At 52.9% G+C, this 19,601-nt stretch overlaps 1 protein-coding gene across 3 annotated transcripts in view; it reads left to right on the forward strand.

The window, feature by feature from the left end:
* Window positions 1-19,601, forward strand: part of XPO6 (exportin 6) — a 101,114-nt gene that overhangs the window by 76,070 nt on the left and 5,443 nt on the right. For 2 of the 3 annotated variants that reach the window (XM_059155341.1, XM_059155340.1), the window contains exons 13-20: window positions 4,203-4,362; window positions 7,633-7,725; window positions 10,629-10,773; window positions 12,121-12,267; window positions 13,133-13,322; window positions 17,537-17,692; window positions 18,664-18,778; window positions 18,955-19,126. In XM_059155341.1, the coding sequence (XP_059011324.1) occupies window positions 4,203-4,362; window positions 7,633-7,725; window positions 10,629-10,773; window positions 12,121-12,267; window positions 13,133-13,322; window positions 17,537-17,692; window positions 18,664-18,778; window positions 18,955-19,126 (1,178 nt within the window). The remainder of the gene's footprint in view (window positions 1-4,202; window positions 4,363-7,632; window positions 7,726-10,628; window positions 10,774-12,120; window positions 12,268-13,132; window positions 13,323-17,536; window positions 17,693-18,663; window positions 18,779-18,954; window positions 19,127-19,601) is intronic. The other variant, XM_059155342.1, reaches the window with a different exon arrangement.

Below are 19,601 nucleotides of genomic sequence, written 5' to 3' on the forward strand. Positions count from 1 at the left end.
AAGCATTCCCCCACCCCGTGGTGGCTCCCAAGCCAAGTTTCCAATGCAAGGCCTGTTAAAAGAATGGAAACTCTGAGTACATTTTGCTCCCTGGTCCCATGGCCATGCACCCTCTGACATAACCCCCGTGCTGTGTCAGCAGCCTTGCCACCTCTTCCCAGAGACCGTGGGTCTTCTCTGACAGGGTGAGCCCGCCGTTCCTGTGTGCGGCTTCCCACCAGCCTTTCATTGTTTGGTCTCTGGAGTCTGTACCCATGGGAGTCTTCCTGTCGACTCTTGCTGGTCTTCTGCCTCCACATCTGTGGCCAGGTCCGAGGCACGACATGTTGCTGCGTGGCACCTCAGCGGCTGTGCGCCCCTCTAGCCCCCGGGAGCTCGCTTTGCTCCTGTGGGTCTTTCCCACCGTTTGTGGGTGGAGAGGTCCTGTCCCTGGTGCTTGTGTCTCTAAACATTCTGTGCTCTGCTCGGGTTTGTTTACGACCTACTTGCTCTCTCTGAGTGGAGTTCCTCGAATGGTTTTCACCCCTGCCTCCCCAGCCCCCGACAAAGAGAAGGTGGAGTTCTGTTTAACATTGAGGTGTGATTTGCCAGGAAGCTGTCCTTTGGACTGTGGTGAAGAGTGCATCTCGACAGCTTCAGGGTAACTTGCTTTAGGGGAGAGGATTTTCTCTTTTGAAAACCTCTGTGTAGCAGAGGGTCCCCCTTTGTGGATGTTCTTTGCTGTCAGGAGGACATGAAAGCCTTAGCCGAACAGAAGATGTGGGTATTTGGGAACAGCTTCCTTGGTGGACACTCAGGCCTGCCCCTCGAGTTGAGGTTGGCTCCTTGCCGTGTTTTGTGCCTCCGGTGGTTCGAGGGTTCTGGGTTTGGAGGTGGGGGCGACGACTTTGCTTTGGGTACTTCCTGCCTGTGCACTTGTCTGCCTCGGCAGACAGCGGGACGGAAGCAGCTACAGTTTGCAGTACCGTGAGCCTTACATGGCACATGCGTATTCAGTTGAATTGTGTGGAATCGCAGTGTTGGCCGGTCAGAAGTGGTCAAACATCAGCAGTTTCTCGTGGTTCAGACTAATAGTCTGACATCACGGCAGTCCCCATCTGTTTCTACCCTAAGTACTGCTCTTTGACCGATTCGGGGTGGGTTGGAGGGGGCGGCTCAGGATGGCAGGGATTCTCAGCAGCAGGGGACCCGGGAAGTGAAGGGAGCCAGGGCTGCATTTCCGCCGAGGGGAGAAGCCTCGCCTCTTCCCTAGACTGGCGTGGGTCAGCAGGCCGTGGCTGGGTTTGTGTTCTGCCCTCGGCGGGGGGACCGCTCATGATCCTAAGGAACTGGGGAGACACTCCCTCCCTCAGTGTTTCCGACCGAGCTGACTGAGGAGGGAAAACTCCCTGCAGGGGCGTCGGGGAGGAGGCCCTGCCTCAGGTGCAGTCATGTGGGTGCAGGGGTGGGGGCGGGGTGCAGGCCGCTTAGGATGACTGCTGAGAGCCCACTCCCGTGGAAGCGCGACGTAGGGTGGTATTCTGGCTCGGTTTTTAAAAGGGAAACATTTTGTGTAACCGCTCTTCAAGCACCTAGTTCTTCGGTAAACCCAAGGGTCGCCGCTGTAGGGTCCGGTGTGGTGCGTTGAGCGCCGTGGGCAGGGTGCAGCCTGCTGGGCCCGGGGGCGGGGAGGGCGCAGACTCAGGCTGGCCGTCCTGCTCTGGGAAGAGACGCCAGCCTCTCTCTTCGCCCCATGTGACCACCACACCCTGTTCTGGGTAGAGTCTTCTTCAGGTTTTTTTCCCACAGCCCTAAAGCTTGCTTGGTGTCAGAGGAACAACAGGTTGATATGGAGCTGTAGCCCTGAAAATCCTTGACGTTCAGAAGGTGCACAGTTGTGGTGTTTTGTTAGCTGGGAGCGGAGGAGAGGCAGCGTTCTCTCCACAGGACCAAAATCCCTCCTGGTTCTGTCCGCTCGTGGGCTCATCTGGCTGGCACTGCCGGCAGGGCCGCCTGCGCTGGGAATCCGGACTGGTGTTTATTCCCCGAGGCACTGCTCCCTGTGCAGGGTGGAGGGTGGAGGAGCAGGCCCCTGCAGGGGGGCAGAAGCTGGCCTGGGTCCTCCCCTGCATCGCCCCTTCCTTTGGTCCTCTTGCTCCCTGGAATGTGGTCCACACTCGGGGGCTGTCCCAGGCTGTGCTCCAAGCCTCAGCACTCGGAAGTCCGCGTAGGGTCTGAGGCCTCCGACTTGCTGCTTCCTGGCACCTTCTGAGGTGTTCAGGCTTGCTGTTTGCGGCCTCACAGTGCCTGTCCACAGTGGCCTTTGAATAACAAGGGAACATTCCCGGGGCCGAGGGCTGCATGAGGAACTCAAGCACCTGACACACCTGGTCCGACTCGGTTTGCTCTGTGCCCGGTCGCATCTCATTCAGTCACTCGTTGCGGTTGCCTCTTCTCTACCTGGCGCCGTGCCAGCTCCTGGCCACGGCCCTTGTCCTTGTGGAAGTTCATGGTCTGTGAGGAGACGTGTGGCTCCTTAGTGTATCTCCGTGTGTGCGCCGAGATGCCCTGGCGGGGAATGCAGGCCGGGAGGGAAGCCCGTTCCTTCCGCTGGGCAGTGCAGAGAGAGGGCAGGCCTCCCAGAAGGGCCTTGGGGGAGTCTGGAGAGTGGGGAGAGCACGCAAGGCAGGAGGGACCAGGCATGCTGGGGGCTGTCCAAGCGGGGACCTCAGGCACCGGGGGTTCCCGGGGGGTCCAGGTGGGAAATGGGAATGGCAGGAGGCAGTGAGAGCCCTGGGGTGGATGCTGGGGGTTCAGGTTCTCCCACGGAGCCGGGACGGAGCCCCAGGAGGTTTAGCACCGTGCTCACGGGCAGCTGTGTGCTCAGGCCTGGGTTCTGGGAAGATGTTTGGGGAATGCTGCAGGAGGGGGTCGCCTTTAGCCAGTTCTTGTCTCCTCACAGAGAGGAGACGCCTGCCATGGCAGCGAGAGGGGCTGGTATTTGGGGAGCGCTGGCAGTGCAGGTACCCGCCGTCCCGCGGCGCAGAACTTGATCCAGTGCAGAGTGAGCTCTCCCCGCCCAGCAGTGCTCACTGTCCTTTGTGGACCGTTGTGAGGAGGGGTCTGCAGGGCGAGGAGGTGTCTGAATAGCAAGTATTTTTGTCCCTCACCTTCGTGCCTTTATCACTCAGCGTGAAGAAATTATATTGAAAAGAAAGTTTCAGGTCTTAGAAAACCACATGCTCTTTGTTATATATAGTGACACAAACACTGAGTGATGCTTTATACCTTAGAGGTCACAGGGTTTCCTGTGCAAGCCATCTGACTTTGCCTGTACACTAGTGAATTCCACAGGAGCATTATTTTCCTTTTTAAAGACAGGGAACTGAGACTGAGAAGGGCTGGCTGAGGCCCAGAGCCAGCAGGTGTTCGGCCCCTGTGTCTTCGGACTCCAGGCCCTGTGCCTTTATCCCAGACCGTGCTTCTTCAGACCTTCTGGGGCGTGGAGTGCTGACTCCACCCTGTTCTTTGCAGAGCGGTGGATCCTGCCTGTTTGCCCACGGAGGCTGCATTCTGTGGCCAGCCCGGGTGTGGAAAGTGGGCAGCTTTGCAGGTGTAGGGGCCAGTCTAGGACACTAGTGCTACCCCAGAAGTATGACCTGTGTTGGCAAGTGACTGCACTGTCCTGCCTGTTTCCTTGGGTGAGGGATTGGTGGTGTTGCTACCTCTGGCCCAAGGGAAATCACATCAGGTCCATGTTTGCACACTGTGGGCTGTGAGCCTCTCTTGTTGGCTCTCTCTGGGCCTGCAGTGCTTGTGGGTGCGGTTTGGGTGGAGGCAGGGCCCGCTGTTCTGGCTTGTTACTGGGAAACAGCCTGCAAGTTGCTGTGTTTCACAGTAGTTTTTGTTTTTAGGATTTATTTATTTTAGAGGGAGAGAGAAAGTGTACGAGTTTACACACGTTGGTCAGGGGAGGAACAGAGGGAGAGGGAGAGTCTCAAGCAGACTCCTCACTGACTGCAGACCCTGATGCGGGGCTTGATCTCGTGATCCTGAGATCATGACCTGAGCTGAAATCAAGAGTCCGACGCTTAACTGACCGTGCTACCCAGGTGCCCTCGGCAGTTGGTTCTGCTCCCTCCAGTTGCCCAGCGAGCTGTTGCTGTAGCGGTGACTGCAGCACCTTCTTCCCGCGGGAACCCATGGGCGCTGTTGTCTTGCAGGACACAGGTTGAACATCACAGCGGAGAATGACTGCCGGCGCCTGCACTGCTCCCTGAGAGACCTGAGCTCCCTCCTGCAGGCCGTGGGCCGGCTGGCCGAGTACTTCATCGGAGATGTGTTCGCCGCACGGTTCAGCGACGCCCTCACGGTCGTGGAGAGGTAGGCGGCGGCTCCGTGGTGGTGCCCTTCCTGCCTCAGAGCCCGGTTGTTCGTTCTTGTGTGAGGGCAGCGTGCGGCCAGCTGCACACGGAGCAGCACGTACCTCTGAGAACTCCAGGCCCATCGTCTGTCACGTGGAAGGGACCTGCTATCTTGCAGCTGACTGTGAGGATTAGTGAGAGGAAGCACTTAGCACAGTGCCCAGCTCATAGCCGACGGGTCTGTGGGTAAAAAGACAGGATTGGTCTCAGAAGAAACCAGGCGAGGTCCATCGTATGTCTCTGCCCGCACGGTAAAGAGACAGCAGGAAAGGCCGGGTAGGCCGAGGACAGACAAGCGGTCACTCAGCCTCTTCCAGCTGGGTGGCCAGATGCCAGAGCTGGGACTTCTCCCAGTCCTGTTACGTCCTGAGGAGTCCAAGCTGACCCGAGAGATGGTTCTCTGCCTCTACCAGCTCTCTCTGTCACCTTCCCCTCGGGACCCTCCCCATCGGGACCCTCCCCCGTGTACAGCTGCATTTGCTCAGGACCACTGCCCAGGCCCAGGCCCCCGCTCCTGCCTGACAAACCCATGTGCTTAAGTATTAAGTGAGACACTTGGCAGAGGAATGGCTAACGATGTGGGATACGTGTACACACACACACACACACAGGGCTATGACTCAGCCATCAAAAAGAATAAATCTTGCCATTTACAATGGCGTAGATGGAATTCGAGTGTATTATGCTAAGTGAAATAAGTCACAGAAAGACAAATAATGTACAATCTCGTGTGGAATTTAAGAAACAAAACTTATGAACATGGTGGAAGTGAAGGAAAAATCAGATGAAAACAGAAGGGGAGAGGCAAACCGTAAGAGACTCTTAACTCTAGGAAACAAACTGGGGGTTGCGGAGGGGAGGGCGGTGTGGGGAGCAGTAACTGGGTGACGGGCGTTAAGGAGGCGCGTGGGGAGTGAGAGAGGGTGTCATGCAGCTCTTCTGCCCCAGAAGCTAACGATAATGCCATATGTTAACGGAATTGAATTTAAGTAAATAACTTCAAGAAGGTGCTTCCAATGTGATCAGAGGCTCAGATTGTTTCAAGGGAGCTGGTGCACTGATTAGATCAAGACTGGGTGGGTGTGGGTCCAGCCCGAAGTCAGGTCACCGGACTCTGTCACTGGCCCAGTAGCCAGATCATTGGTAACTCACTGAGCCCCAAGCCTAGTGACTTGCACACCTGAGTTTTCTTTTAACTGTTACTCTTAGCCTAAAAGCACAGATAACTAAGAGTTTTAAGTAAATCTTTAAAAGGCAGATTAATAATAGTAAAAGCACACAGTAATAGGAGATTTTCAAAAAAGTGGTTTTGCACATTTTATTTCATTCTGTACTTTGAGGGACGGGGGTGATCTGTGATCTATGAGCCAGCCATGGCCCGAGATGGGGACTGCCTTGTTGCTTCAGGTCACACGGTTCCCAAGAGGGACAGTGAATTGCGACCGGCTTCCTGAGTCCACATGTTATGCTCCTTCCGGACCACGGGGCTTCCGCGTCCAGCGCCCCTCCTCTTCTTCCTGGGCAAGGCCTGGGATGCGTCTTTCTTCCTGTCTGACTTTTTTCAGACTTCGGAGCCCCTGCCTTGGTGTACCTCTTTGTGCACTGCTTGGGTTTGCAGGCCCAGTACTCCCGAGATACTTGGCTGTTCTGTCCTTGTTTAGAACGGAGTGCGAGAGAAGGCTCCTCGTTAGGGCTGCGTGACCTTCGTGGCCAGTGGGATGAGCTGGCTTCTCGCCTGCAGGCTGCGCACAGCAGACCTACTGGCGAAGCTGCCAAGTGCAGCCGTGGCGGAAGACACATTCAGCAGTCGTGTTTAGTGCGGAACGGCACTCAAGATGCTGTAGACGTGCAGCCGAACACCGTGTGATTCCACTCACGGGAGAAACGGACACTAGTCAGAACCAGAGAGCAAGGGCAGTGACGGGCCAGGCTTGGGGCAGGGGGGATGGAGTTGTTCTTCAGCAGGTAGATGTGGAGTTTTATAGGAGGAAACGGTAAAGGGGACTCGTGGCGGTGCTCACCCGCTATGCGTCTATTCAGCACTGCTGAAAGGTGCTCTGGGCACAGAACGGAGAGCGGTTTGCAGAATTACACGCTGGGTGCACGTGGGTGTGTCGTGTTACCATGCCGGCCCCTTCCCAGAATTTCGATTGAGAGCCCTTGGCTCTTTGACCCCCATTGCTCCCGAGCCCTGCATGCTTTGGGATTCAGGCTTGGGGTTTTCTAGGCAGGTCCTGCTTTCCACTCCCTTCTGAGAGGAGTGGTTTTCAGAATGTGGTCCCCATGCATGGAGTGCCAGATGCAGACTTGCTGGCTGCTCCTCGCCGCCCCGGAGTCCGTCTGTGGGGTCGGACCAGGGAGCTGCACAGTAACAAGCTCCCAAGTGGGTTGTTTGGGTCGGTGAAGCTCGAGAAGCTGTGCCCTGGGGCACCGCAGGAGGAGAACGCCCTCTGGCTTGCCTGGTGTCTGTCTCAGACCTGCTCCCTTAGAGAGCTTCGTTACGCAGCAGGCACAGACGGAACTGCCCTGGGCCTCCGGCTCTTCCCTTTGCCCAGAAGGGTACATCGGTCTCCAGTGAAAGAGGCACTTCCATTTCCCCGAAAGCTGGCTCTTTACTGCATTGAAGGCTTGTTTGTATGCAGTGAGCCTGTGGGCAGCCAGTGGGCTCAGCAACTGGCTTCTGAAAGGATTGTGCTTGAAGTTAAAAACCCTTCAGTTTGTTCTAAAAGGTTTTGCTTCATGCCCTGCCCCCTCCCTCAAATATTTTAACAGGAGCATTTTTTTAATCTTAAGAAAAGTTGGAAAAATTGTGCCGCGAACACCCATATACCCATCACTTAGATTCTACAGTGAACATTTTGCTCTATTTTCTTTATCATATGTCTGTCCATGTGAAACATTTACTTTTTTCTTATTTTTCGTCGTAAAATACACAACATAAAATACTTGCATTTTAAGTATTTTTATGGTGTATATTATACTGTATTTCCCTGTTAGATATTTATTTTGTGTTCAGAATATCTTGGGTCTGTAAGTCATGCCTTAGTATCTTTGTATAAACCTTTATGCACATCTCAGATTAGATCTTTGGGATAAAATTGAAGATCTGGTCTTGATAATTGTTTGGATGGAAAATGTCTGTCCTTGGGACCTTCATTGGTACCTTGTCCATTTGTCTGTTGTAGTCCGTAAGCTGAGTGTCTCTTCCTGCCCATTTCTTTGCCAACAGGTTGGTCAAAGTCACTCTGTATGGATCTCAGATAAAGTTGTACAACATTGAGACTGCTGTGCCGTCAGTCCTGAAACCTGATCTCATCGATGTGTAAGTACAGAGCGGGCTGCTGGTGCAATCTTGGGAAAGACCGAGTCTTCTAGTCCCGGTCCGTTCATAGATAAAAAGGAACAGCGGTGGTTGCTGTGAAGAAGAGAAGGACTCCCTCCTCCCAACCCAGGAAGAGAAGGTGGTCTAGGGGCAGGGGTGGTTGGAATACGTGGAATGCAGCGAGCAGGTGACGGCCGAGAGCGGGGCGTGCATGGAGTGGGCACTCCGGGAGGGAGGAGCGGCAGGAGCCCAGACACACATGTGTCGCGGGGTCCCGCAGTCAGGGGGGCGGTAAGCAGTGTGTGTGGTGGCAGACGAGGCCGCGGAGTCATGGGTGGACCACAGTGGAAACAGCTTGAGAGCCTCAAGTCTTATTCTGTAGGCCAGTGCCTGAAGCTGTAGCCTGTGGAGAGTGACTCGGAGAGTCTTGACTACCGCAGGGCGGCCTGAGGCTCCTCGGGTGTTGGTGTTACACGGGAACTTGAGTGACTTTGAAGGACGTTCGGGGACCACACTCAGAGGAGCCTTTTGGACAGTGGAGAGCCATTCGGAAAGTGACTGTGGGAGGCTTACAGGAATGGGGACTGGAGGTGGGGCCATGTCCCTGAGACCACAGTGCCCAGACCTGCTCCAGAACAGAGCAAAGGTTGGCAGACTACGGCCTGTACCAAATCGGGCCCACTGCCAGCTTCTGTAAATCGAGTTTTACTGGAGCACAGCCACGCCCATTCATTTACGCATCGTCTGTGACTGCTTTTGTGCCCCGGCAACAGAGCTGAGTAGCTGTGACGGAGAGAGTATGTATGGCCTGCACAGCCCAAAATATTTATACTCTGGTGTTGGCAGAAAAAGTCTGCTAACCCCTGTTCTAGATAGTTCTTGAGCTGCAAATTAGGTAAATGATAGAGTCTTATTTACTAGAGCAGTTTAGGATTTTTTTTTTTTAAAGAGTGTGTGTATATGCGTGTATATATATAGCTTTCCTTTTTGAGAATTTAGAGAAAGCTGTGAAGCTTCTGCCGAGAAAAATGCTAATTTGCTCATAAACACAACATCTTGCACATAGTTTCAGGAAGTTTCAGAGCCCCCTCTCTCCAGCCTTACGGAGCTCTGTGCATTGGTTAGATTGACTGAAAGTCCTAGACCCCAAAGGCACACTGATGTCCTTTTTCTTTTTTTCTTTTTTTTTTTTTTTAAAGATTTTATTTATTTATTTGACAGAGAGAAATCACAAGTAGATAGAGAGGCAGGCAGAGAGAGAGAGAGAGAGAAGCAGGCTCCCCGCTGAGCAGAGAGCCCGATGCGGGACTCGATCCCAGGACCCTGAGATCATGACCTGAGCCGAAGGCAGCGGCTTAACCCACTGAGCCACCCAGGCGCCCCCTGATGTCCTTTTTCTTAATTTTGGTACTCAAAGCTTGAAGGGTAGGAGAATCAATGCATTCTAAATATAAAATACAAAGTAACTGCTTGGTCACTATGAATTACCTGTATTTTCGTACTTTAAGGTACTTAATACTTTTCTTACCTAACTTCTCATCTTGAAAAAGTGACTACCTGTAGTAAAGGGAAAAAGAGAATGAACACCCTTACACACTCAAACTAGACTCATCAGTTACGAGTATTTTGCCCCATTGGCTTTTGTTTCTTATGCTTTCTTTTTGTATTCACATGAGAACACATACTTTTTTATTTTTTTAGGTGAACTGTTGGAAAGTAAATTGCAGACAACATGTCACTTCATCTATAAATCCTTTAGCATGTTTCTCTAGGAACAAAATCATCTGATTTTATTTATTTGAGGTAGAGAGCGAGCACACATGAGTGGAGGGAGAGGGAGAGAATCTTTTTTTTTAATTTTTTATTATGTTAGTCACCATACAGTACATCATTAGTTTTTTTTTGATACAATGTTCTAAGATTCATTGTTTGCATAGAACACCCAGTGCTCCACGCAATACATGCGCTCCGCTCCTTCGTACCCATCACTGGGCTTATCCATTCCCCCATCCCCTGCCCTCAGAGGGAGAGAATCTTAAGCAGATTCTGCACTGTGTTGGGATGGATCTTAAGACCTTGAGATCATGACCTGAACCGACAGCAAGATTTGGGACGTTCAACTGACTGAGCCACCCAGGTGCCCCAATATGTAGCATTTTAAAGAGTGTGTGCGTGTGCGTGTGTGTGTGTGTGTATCTGCATTATTTTTCCATACTCAGATTTTCCCAGTCATCTCAGAAATGTCCTTTTTTTTTTGACCCAGGGTCTAACTAATCATGAATCATGTCACGTTTACCTTCTGTCATCTAGACCAGCTCTCCAGATTGTGCATGTTGGTAGGGGACAGGGGAGAGAAAGAGAGCGGAAGAGAGGGAAAGAGAAACTGAATTTTTGGACATTTAGACCTTTATTTATTTATTTTAGAAAATCGTAAAAATCTGAATTTGTCTAGTTGTTTTTGTACTATAGGAGATTGGTGTTTGACATTTATGTGGCCGTGTGTTCTTCCTGCCTCGAGGTCAGCTTGCCCTCCTGAGTTGATGCTCAGTTTGATTTCCACGTGGTTTGCCTGAGTCCTAGCTCTGTCCTCCAACAAAAGTTCCTGGGAGCAATGAGACCCCAGAAAGGACGGTCCCCTGAGGACCCTGGCTCTTGGTTTCTAAAGTGCATTCTCCACTAGAGGAGCCAGAGCTGCTTCGAGGGCTGACTGCCTTCTGTGGTAGAGGCAGCGGCGGCAAGGGTTAGATGGTGTTTTCATTTTTAGGTCCTACCTGAGCAAGTAAATGATTTCTGTGCCATCACACGTGTCTTCAAACAGTGAATGCTCTGGGTGGGATTCTTCCTTTCATGCTAACATATTTTGACCTTGACCTTTAACATGGCATCTTCTCCCCCCTTCGCAGGCACGCGCAGTCGCTGGCCGCTCTGCAGGCTTACTCGCACTGGCTGGCGCAGTACTGCAGCGAAGCCCATCGGCAGAACACACAGCAGTTTGTTACGCTCATCTCCACCACCATGGATGCGGTCACACCTCTGATCAGCACCAAGGTCCTGAAACAGCGGCACCGCACTTCGCAGCTGACTCCTTGCCCTTCTGTCCAAATGCCCACTTACTAGAGAATCCAGATCTTGCTTGGTATTAGACCCTTAGTTCTCACCACTGTGGTAGAACAGCGTGTCATGTCATGTTCCTTTTGAACTGCGGCCCACATCAATTCAAATATAACTTTATTTTTTTAGCTAAGTCCCACATAAATATATGCTCCTTGTTAGAATATCCTTGTAAAATACCATTCAGATTTATAGACCAGAAAGTTGTGATACTCTTGAGTTCCCTCTCTGAAACCCTACCATTCTGTAGTGGGATGTTTTATAATTTTCCTGTTGATGGAAGTTAGTTCTTGGTGTATATATCCCTGTAGGATGGATTCCGGGAAGTGGATTTGCTGTCAAAGGTGTATCCACGTAAATTGGATAGATTCTCCTCAGTTGTCCTTCGAGAAGACCCCTGATTTATATTATGTAACATATAGATGTTTGTTTGTCTTTTTGTAGTTTTAACCACGGGTAGCATTCTGCTCTGCTCTTTACAGTGTATTGTTTTCCATAATTTTTTGTTGAGTTTGTAATCATAATTTGTAAATGAGTTATAGTGTCCCATGAGGGGGGGTTATATAATTTATAATTTACCTAGCCGTTGCTGGACTTTAAAGTTACCTCCATTTGAAAAAAAGTCACCTTAGGTAATTCTGAAATGTATGTACTCCCGAGCTTAGCTTTATCCTTTTGGGTGATTTTTTTAGAGTAAGTGGGATTAAAGGTTCTAAGACTTTCTGATATTTCTTTCCAAAGTAATTCTGCATGCCCATGACTCTTCGGTGTGCCTTATTTCACCAGTCTTGCCAGCATTAGGTTCTATCTGTAGTTTTCTCTTTGGCTAATTTGAAAAGGACAGATGGTCCTGAACCAAGGCTTTGATTGGCACACTGGGTGGAGGAAGCAGGAGAGCCTGGCGGGACGGGTGGGGTGCAGGAAGGCAGGTGGAGAGAGAGGTTGGCGTGGTTGGAGTGAGATGAACGATCCTGAGTAGTTTGAATGGTATGCCAGGGGATTTGCCGTGGGGTTGTGGAGCTGACAAGTAACTGAGCCCAGAGGTTTCGGTGACTAAAGCCAAGAGGAACCAGAGGGGCTTGTTTTCCATCTTGATGTCAGGAGCTGTGATGCGGCACAGAGGAGGGCGCATTGCTGGCCATCATCCCTAGAGGCTTGGATACCGAGCCTGGGTGGTATCATGGCTCCCAGCGCTGTATTTGGCTTGGGCTACCTCATTAAAGTTCTTCTCGTAGCGGCCCCCCAGGAGAGCGAGTGAGCCGGGATGTCCTCTTCTGTCTCCAGGTCCAGGACAAGTTGCTGCTGTCTGCCTGCCACTTACTGGTGTCCCTGGCCACCACCGTGCGGCCTGTCTTTCTGATCAGCATCCCCGCGGTGCAGAAGGTGTTCAACAGAATCACCGATGCCTCTGCTCAGCGACTTATCGATAAGGTGAGACCCCGGGGCCCACCCGCAGCAGCCCTGGAGCTACGTGGCTCAGACTCGGGGAGGCCAAGAAGGAGGAGGAGGCTCTTCTCTTGCACTTGGAGTTTACAGGCCGTGCCGACAGGGGCGGTTTCCTCCACAGCCTCCGTGCCCTCCCGATGGGCCCTTCCCGCGCGGCCGCACAGTGTGCAGAACACAAGAACAGTTCTCCCGGGAGGCAGCCAGGGGTGCTGCCTTGAGAGCCGGCCATGTGCTGGTGATGGCAGAGTCCCCTTGCGCTCCTTTTGGTTTACAAACAGTCTGTTTCTGTTGTATTTTCTTGAGCTAGAGATACTCCATCCAGTCAGTGATTGTCATGAAATCCTTCAGGAGGCTCAGGCTAGAAGTTTAAAAACAAACAAAACAGAGGTGGTGTCAGAGGGCAGTCAGATCAGTTACTTGAGAGCACCTGGCTGTGAACGTGCTGCTTCTGACCCAGCGCCAAGGGCACAGTGACCGTGGGAGCTGCTCTGGCGGCCTCGCGCTCTCAGCCCTGTTCTGAGCAGCGTCTCGGAGGGTGTCGGAGGCCAGTGTCTGCGGTGTCCGTGACTTCTCCCTCTGTAGTGCTTTTGCTGCCGGGGGAGGGATGTCACCAGGAAAGGCTATCGGGGCCGGCCCTGGAGCGCGCTGGACCCAGACTAGGTGTCCCTGCTTCAGTTTCCCCTCCCGGCATTACCTTAGACTCGGACCGAACCCCCAGGCCAGCCTGTGAGAAAGGAGCCGGGAGGTCAGAACTGTGTGTGTCTGTGAGTCTGTGTGTGGCAGGTGCCTAGGCCGTGTCATGTGCACTTGCATGTTGCTCTTCGCTCCTTGACGTGCGGGTCTCCTCCAGGCTCAGGTGTTGGTGTGCCGAGCCCTTTCCAATATCCTGCTGCTTCCGTGGCCAAACCTCCCCGAGAACGAGCAGCAGTGGCCCGTGCGCTCCATCAACCACGCCAGCCTCATCTCTGCGCTCTCGCGGGACTATCGCAACCTGAAACCCGATGCTGGCGCCCCACAGAGGAAGATGCCACTGGATGACAGTGAGTATCCCCAAGGCAGGGCTGGCCGGGGAGATAGGGCAGGCGCTGTCTTCCTTTGTGGCTGATGAAGTATTCACCTGTCCATTGTCGCACGGCCGCTGGCGGGGGAGTTCTGTGCCCGGGTCCGCTGCACCTGCTTCCTGTATGTAGGAGGCCCCTTCGCTTAGTGAAAAGGTCAAAAATAAGCCAACCACCGATGATGCCCTCCGTGGAGAAACAGTCTTCAGTGACTAACTGATCCATTTCAGATACTTGTAGAAGCAATCAAAGCACTTCACCTCTGCACGTTGGGAAAAATGGATTTAAGTACTGTCTTTTGAAATTATTTTTAACCTTTCTCTAAAAACCTGTGTTTTAGAGGCTTTGAAAAAACTTGGTATCTTTACACATGACACTTCAAGTCTGATTGTTTATATTCAAAAGAGAGGAAAAAGATAAGAAAACTCAGTTCAAGTAGAAGGCATCAGATTTCCAGGAATCTTATAGAAATATTATAAAAACAGTATTTTCACACTAAGACAATACTGAAACATTGGGAGACACTGTTTATAGAATGTCAACAAAAACACTTTGTGAAGTGTTAGAAATATTGGTAAGTACTCCGCATTCTCGTTAAGAACATTATTTTTATAATCGGGAACATTAGTAAGTGCTCACTGTACAGAAATATTAGAATACTATGAAGACGGGAAAAACTAAATCTCTCGTTTCAGTATTTTAGGAAGTAACCATTTTAGCATCTTGTTGTCTTCCTTTTTCTCTGTTCCAGTGTCTTCGGTGGCTCTGTGGGTGCGTGAGAGCGGCAGAGTGAGCGAGGGGCCCGGGCTGCGGGCCCCTGCCTGGGCCGCCTTCTCTCCATCTCTGCCTCTTGCTGTGCCGGCACCGCCCTTCATGGCCTGGTGTTTGTCTGGTCCTGGGTCTCCGTGTGTAGCGTTGTGTCATTCATTTAATTCTCACGTGAGCCTCTGAGTCAGTTGCTGTTACCTGATTTAGTCCGGGAGGAAACTAGTGTAAGACGACGTGATTTGCGCAGGGGTTACGTATGGCTAGTGTGGAATCCCACTTGGAAAGTTCGATGGCCTTTTCTCCCTTTATCTTACGCGAGCTTACTGTCAGTCAGCATAGGCTCCGTGGTTAGCGGACAGTCCCAAAATCTTAGTGGCTTAATCCAGGAAAGATGTATTTCTTGCTGCTATTACATGTTCACCTGGGGCTGAGGGGTTGGCAACATCCTGCTTGTCATTCTGGTCACTCGCGGCCTTGGGCTGCTGAGGGCCACCCCACAGTCTGTGCCTACACGGGGACAGGGACGCAGGGGATGGTGCAGTGGCGCTCCCAGCGGCTCCAAGCTCCGGCCTGCAGGTGACACGCGGCCTCTGTATGTTCGCTCACAGTTCAGTGGCCAGAGCATCGGGGTATGTGTCTGCGGCTTCCCTGAAGAGCGGATGCCACCCCCTTGCCCCCCGTGCCATTCTGGGGCCATCTGCTGAACAGGAGGAGCCATTTCCACAGGGAACAGACTTAATGGCAGAGCTCACATCTGTGGCATGTTCCCTGGGCCCCCACTGGGCCCAGAACTTTCTGTACAGATGCTCGTTCAGTCTTCCCTGCGGCCGGTGAGGTTGGTTTTCTCCTCTTTCTCCAAGTGATAACATGAAGGCCTGGGAAGGCTTCCATTGCAGCTGACTACTCTGACACGCTTTGAAACCGACACCATAGCTGAAAGCCTGAGCAGAGGAACGGCTGTGTATCTTAAGTGAGGTTTTACCGCTTGTTAGTATTTCACCACGCTTGTGTTCTGGCCCCTCCGACTTTTTCATTTTAACCACCATTTAAATAATTAAATAACGTGAGTTGCTAAAATTGACACCTTATCCCTGAATTTTTAACCTTTATCTCAGAGAACGAGATACTGTCTCACAACTCAGACACCATGAAGACAGCCAAGCTGTGCGGCCTGATAACAGTGACATCATGTAACACACAGACCGCAGGCAGGTGCTCCCCAGGCGCTACCAGAGTGGCCTTTTTTGCTTCTTAAAAATCTAAGATACAGTCCGGGGTCATGTGTTCTCTTTGCTGGTTACAAACATCTTTCCAATCCTTTAATACGGAAAAGCTTTCCTGTTCTTGCTTTACCTGACACTGACGTTTTTGCAGAGTCCAGAAGCTTTTCTGATTGTTTCCAGCCGTTGGGGCAGGAATACCTACCGCCTGGCCAGTGTTGTGTACTCTCTGTCACGTCGCTTCTGTGCGTCCCGTTACTGGCATGCTCGGGGTGATAAGGCAGCGCTGCTGGTGTCTCCACGGTCAAGTCCCCATCCGCCCCTCGCCCCCTGCTTGGCAGGTGGAGGTTGCTCAGAATCCGAGACGGTGGTGCGGGGTGCGGTCAGGAGTCAGAGCTGGGGCTGAATGGCTCCGGATCCTGATTCTTCACCACACTGCCCCTTTGCTCTTGAAAGCATTGTTTTTAATGGTCTGGTAATGTCCTGTCCAGTGGGGGTACACGTGATAGACCTGTTCTCCTATTACGTATTTAATGGTGCTTTCAGTTTCCTCTTGTACATTTCTGCGAGTGCATTTTGGTTCTTGTTTCAATTTCCTCATACTCCAGGGGTCAGATTCTGGTCTCTTTACCCTTTTCGCTTTCCCCCTAAACTGCTTTCCCTGCGCCTTGTGTATTCTTGGGGAAACCTCTGACCCAAGTGCCGTGTCCTGGCTTAAAGTCCCTGTGCTTGCAGTAGTGGGCGTGAGTGGCTCCTTCAGTGGGATACCATGTCTTTGGCTCACGTGCCAGTGTCTGTGTGGCCAGCCTATTGTGAGCCGTTATTTTATTTTTAAAGATTTTATTTATTTATTTGACAGAGATCACAAGTAGGCAGAGAGGCAGGCGGGGCGGGGGTGGAGGCCCCATGCTGAGCAGAGACCCCCCCCACCCCCGACCCTGATGTGGGGCTTGATCCCAGGACCCTGAGACCATGACCTGAGCCGAAGGCAGAGGCTTTAACCCACGGAGCCACCCAGGCGCCCCTGTGAGCCATTATTTTAAAATCCTTTGAGTGAGGTGGGGTCATCTCTGTCCACATTTCAGAAGAGGAACTGCAACTTAAAACGCAGTAGAGTCCGGAGTCAAACCTGATCGCATCCACCTCCAGAGATCGATTCTTTCTGCCGTACCTTCCCTGGAAGCTGCTTCAGCCCCCTAGAGGCTGAGGAGCCGGGGGGCCCAGAAGCACGGCCAGGTGGAGGCCAGCTCTCAGCCCAGCTCTGGTTCAGCCTCTGTGGAGCTCCGCCAGGGCTGAGTGGCAAGCTCAGGCTGAGCTACGGGGGCCTGCTGGGGGCAGCTGGGGGCAAGCCCTGTGCCTGAGGGCGAGAGGCAGCTCCACCAGTGCTGGAGAGGGACGGCAGCTTCCCTGTGTGGAAGTTTCTGATATCCCAGGCACTTCGCTGGACACATTCTCAAACTTGTCTGACTTCCTCCCAGCAGCCCTGCAGCACTGGGCTGTTGGCTCTCCCCGGTGCCCTGACAGGGGTCCTGCCCCACTTATAGGGCCGTGGAGTGCTCGCCTGCTGTTCCTCTGCGGCTTGTCTGGGCTGGGCCCTTGCTGCGTCGCCTTGAGCTCCTGCCCTTTGGCTGACCACTGCCTCTGCTCTCTTGGGGTGCTGCATGGGGCATCATCGGGGGCTCGTTAGGAATAGATGTGGTTAATAATACAAAATCCTACGATAATCGTCGTACGTATCATCAGGCCCCGGGTGCAGATGGCGTCTTCGCGAGCGCAGCCGCAGCTGTGCTGCCGGGTACCAGTGCGACTGCCCCGCTCGCCGTAGACCTGGAACTGATGGCGAGTCTGATGCGCACATGTCCACTCCCGGGGTAGCCCCCTCGTGAGGCTTACTTTCTTACCCATCATCTAACCGGAGGCCGCACTGTACCTTCCTCTCTCTCTGGACTTTTTCTGGTGGACAGAAGCAGAAGAGAGGCCAGAAAGCTGAGTAGGCAGGCCCCCAGCATCCTGGCGCTGAAGAGGGGAAAAAGAAGAGCCAAAAGGAAGTAGGAAGGGGCGGGGCAGTCCATCAGGAGAGACCGCGCTCCTTTAGCAGGACTTCTGCAGCTGTCCCCCGAACACCTGTGCACGTGTGCCCTCCCCCGTTCCCGTGATCCTGCTTTGTCCGCAGACAAGTCCTAATACACACTGAGTCTTGATTTGCAGCCAAAGTGATTATCCACCAGACACTTAGTGTCTTGGAAGACATCGTGGAGAACATCTCCGGGGAGTCCACCAGGTCGCGGCAGATCTGCTACCAGTCTCTGCAGGAGTCCGTGCAGGTCTCCTTGGCTCTCTTGCCAGCTCTTATCCATCAGTCAGGTAGGAGCTGGCGGCAGGCCCTGTGGTGGCGGGTGCCCCCGAGTCCCACAGTGACTGCTGGGTTCTGTAGAGCACACCCAAGTGGGTAGCGCGGGCCTGGACACTGAAGGCAGAGTGGGGCTTGGTTATGGGGAGTCTGGGGCCAAGCACCCCCACCCCCCACTCCGGGAGCCCTCACCTGGGTCTTGCGCCGGTGTTGTGTGGCCCAGAGTCACTTGGGGCACCTTGCCTCGTGCACTCCTAAGTCCTTGCCTTCTCCCCGTGCAAGACGTGAGAGGACGAGACGATGGGGTCATGGTGCAGGCGAGGGAAGGGAGCTGTTTCCCGAGTGCTGCTTATTTCCTTAGAGGGCAGGGCGGCTTTTGCTGATACGGTGCCCGCCCTCCGTCAGTGCCCCCTGCAGAGGCTCTCCCGGTGCCATGGCCTGGCTCTCCTGAGAGCCCCCGCCCGAGTCTTGTCAGTCAGCACGCGCTCCCCGATTGCCTCTTGGGAGCAGAGTGGGTGAGGTCAGAGCCAGGACACTGCCCAAGGTGATGGTTTAGATCTGCAGCCAGTGTTTTCTGCGATTAATCCCTTTCATGGGCCGGGGCCATTCAGCCTGAATACACCCTCCTTATCCACCTTATCCACTTTCAGCCTCTCAACCCCTGACCCAAGTGCCCGGATTAGTGGTCGCAGGGAGAACAGTGACGCTGGGTGCCGGCCGGTAAGGACGGCTGCCCGGGGACCTTCACGTCCCCTGGTGAGCTGCGGTCAGCCAGAGGTTCCCGACTCCAGAGCTGTTTTCCCGGCATGTCCCTGCTGGTTTCCCACTTTCCGTCATGGGCTCTGGGGCCGTTGGGGAAACGTCTTCGAGCAGGAAGCCTTCAGTCGAGATGGTCGTGCGGCTCGTCAAAGGAAGGCCACAGGCCGCGGGCTTCTGCTTACCCTGTGTGCCAGCTTCTGACCTTTCGCTTTGCGCTTCCGTTTAGATGTGACCGATGAGATGCTGAGCTTCTTCCTCACTCTGTTTCGAGGCCTTAGAGTACAGATGGGCGTGCCTTTCACAGAGCAGATCATACAGACTTTCCTCAACATGTTTACCAGGTAACCGCACACCTGTTCTCCGTGGCTTCCAGACTCCCAAGGGAGAAGCAGTGGGGCCCCGGCTACAGAGCCTGGGGCTTTCTGCTCCTTCTCTTCGCTTGTCACAAGCGCTGGTGTTCCTGCTGGCCCGCAGAGAAACGCTTCCTTGGCTACCACGCGTTTCCCCTTGTCTGCAGAGAACAGTTGGCCGACAGCATCCTCAACGAAGGCAGCACTGGCTGCCGGGTAGTGGAGAAGTTCCTGAAGATCCTGCAGGTGGTGGTCCAGGAGCCTGGCCAGGTGTTCAAGCCTTTCCTCCCCAGCATCATCTCCCTCTGCATGGAGCAGGTGTATCCCATCATTGCTGAGGTATGGGGGGGCCCGGTCCCCGGGGCTGCCTCCGGTCTGCACCTGGGGAGGAAGTGAAGTAGTGAAGAAAACACATTGTGTTTTAAAGCTAATTTGATATTTTTCTCGTAAAAATAATTTTTTCCAAGAAAGAATGCCTTCAGTCCAGTCTTTCTGTATTGGTTGGATTAATCTGAGCCTCTCTAGTGAAAGCACAGCAAGGCTGGTTGGTGAGGGAGATCAGCCTGCTGTGGCAAGCACTAACTTTAGGTGAATACGTGGTTTTCTCCAGTAAGAACGTCCATTGATCTCAAGACTCTAAGGCTAGTTCTTGGATCCGTGCAAAGGTTTTATTGTTAAAGGGACGCTCTTCCTCCGTAGAAAACAGGCATTCAGAATGACAAGATCCAGAATAGGTGTGGATTTAACTACGTTTTATGTGATAGTTAAATAAGAGCTAACCATTGTAATTGCCCCAACTAAGGCCTAAATAAGT

The sequence above is a fragment of the Mustela lutreola genome, chromosome 17, assembly GCF_030435805.1.
Source record: "Mustela lutreola isolate mMusLut2 chromosome 17, mMusLut2.pri, whole genome shotgun sequence".
Classification (NCBI taxonomy): domain Eukaryota; kingdom Metazoa; phylum Chordata; class Mammalia; order Carnivora; family Mustelidae; genus Mustela; species Mustela lutreola.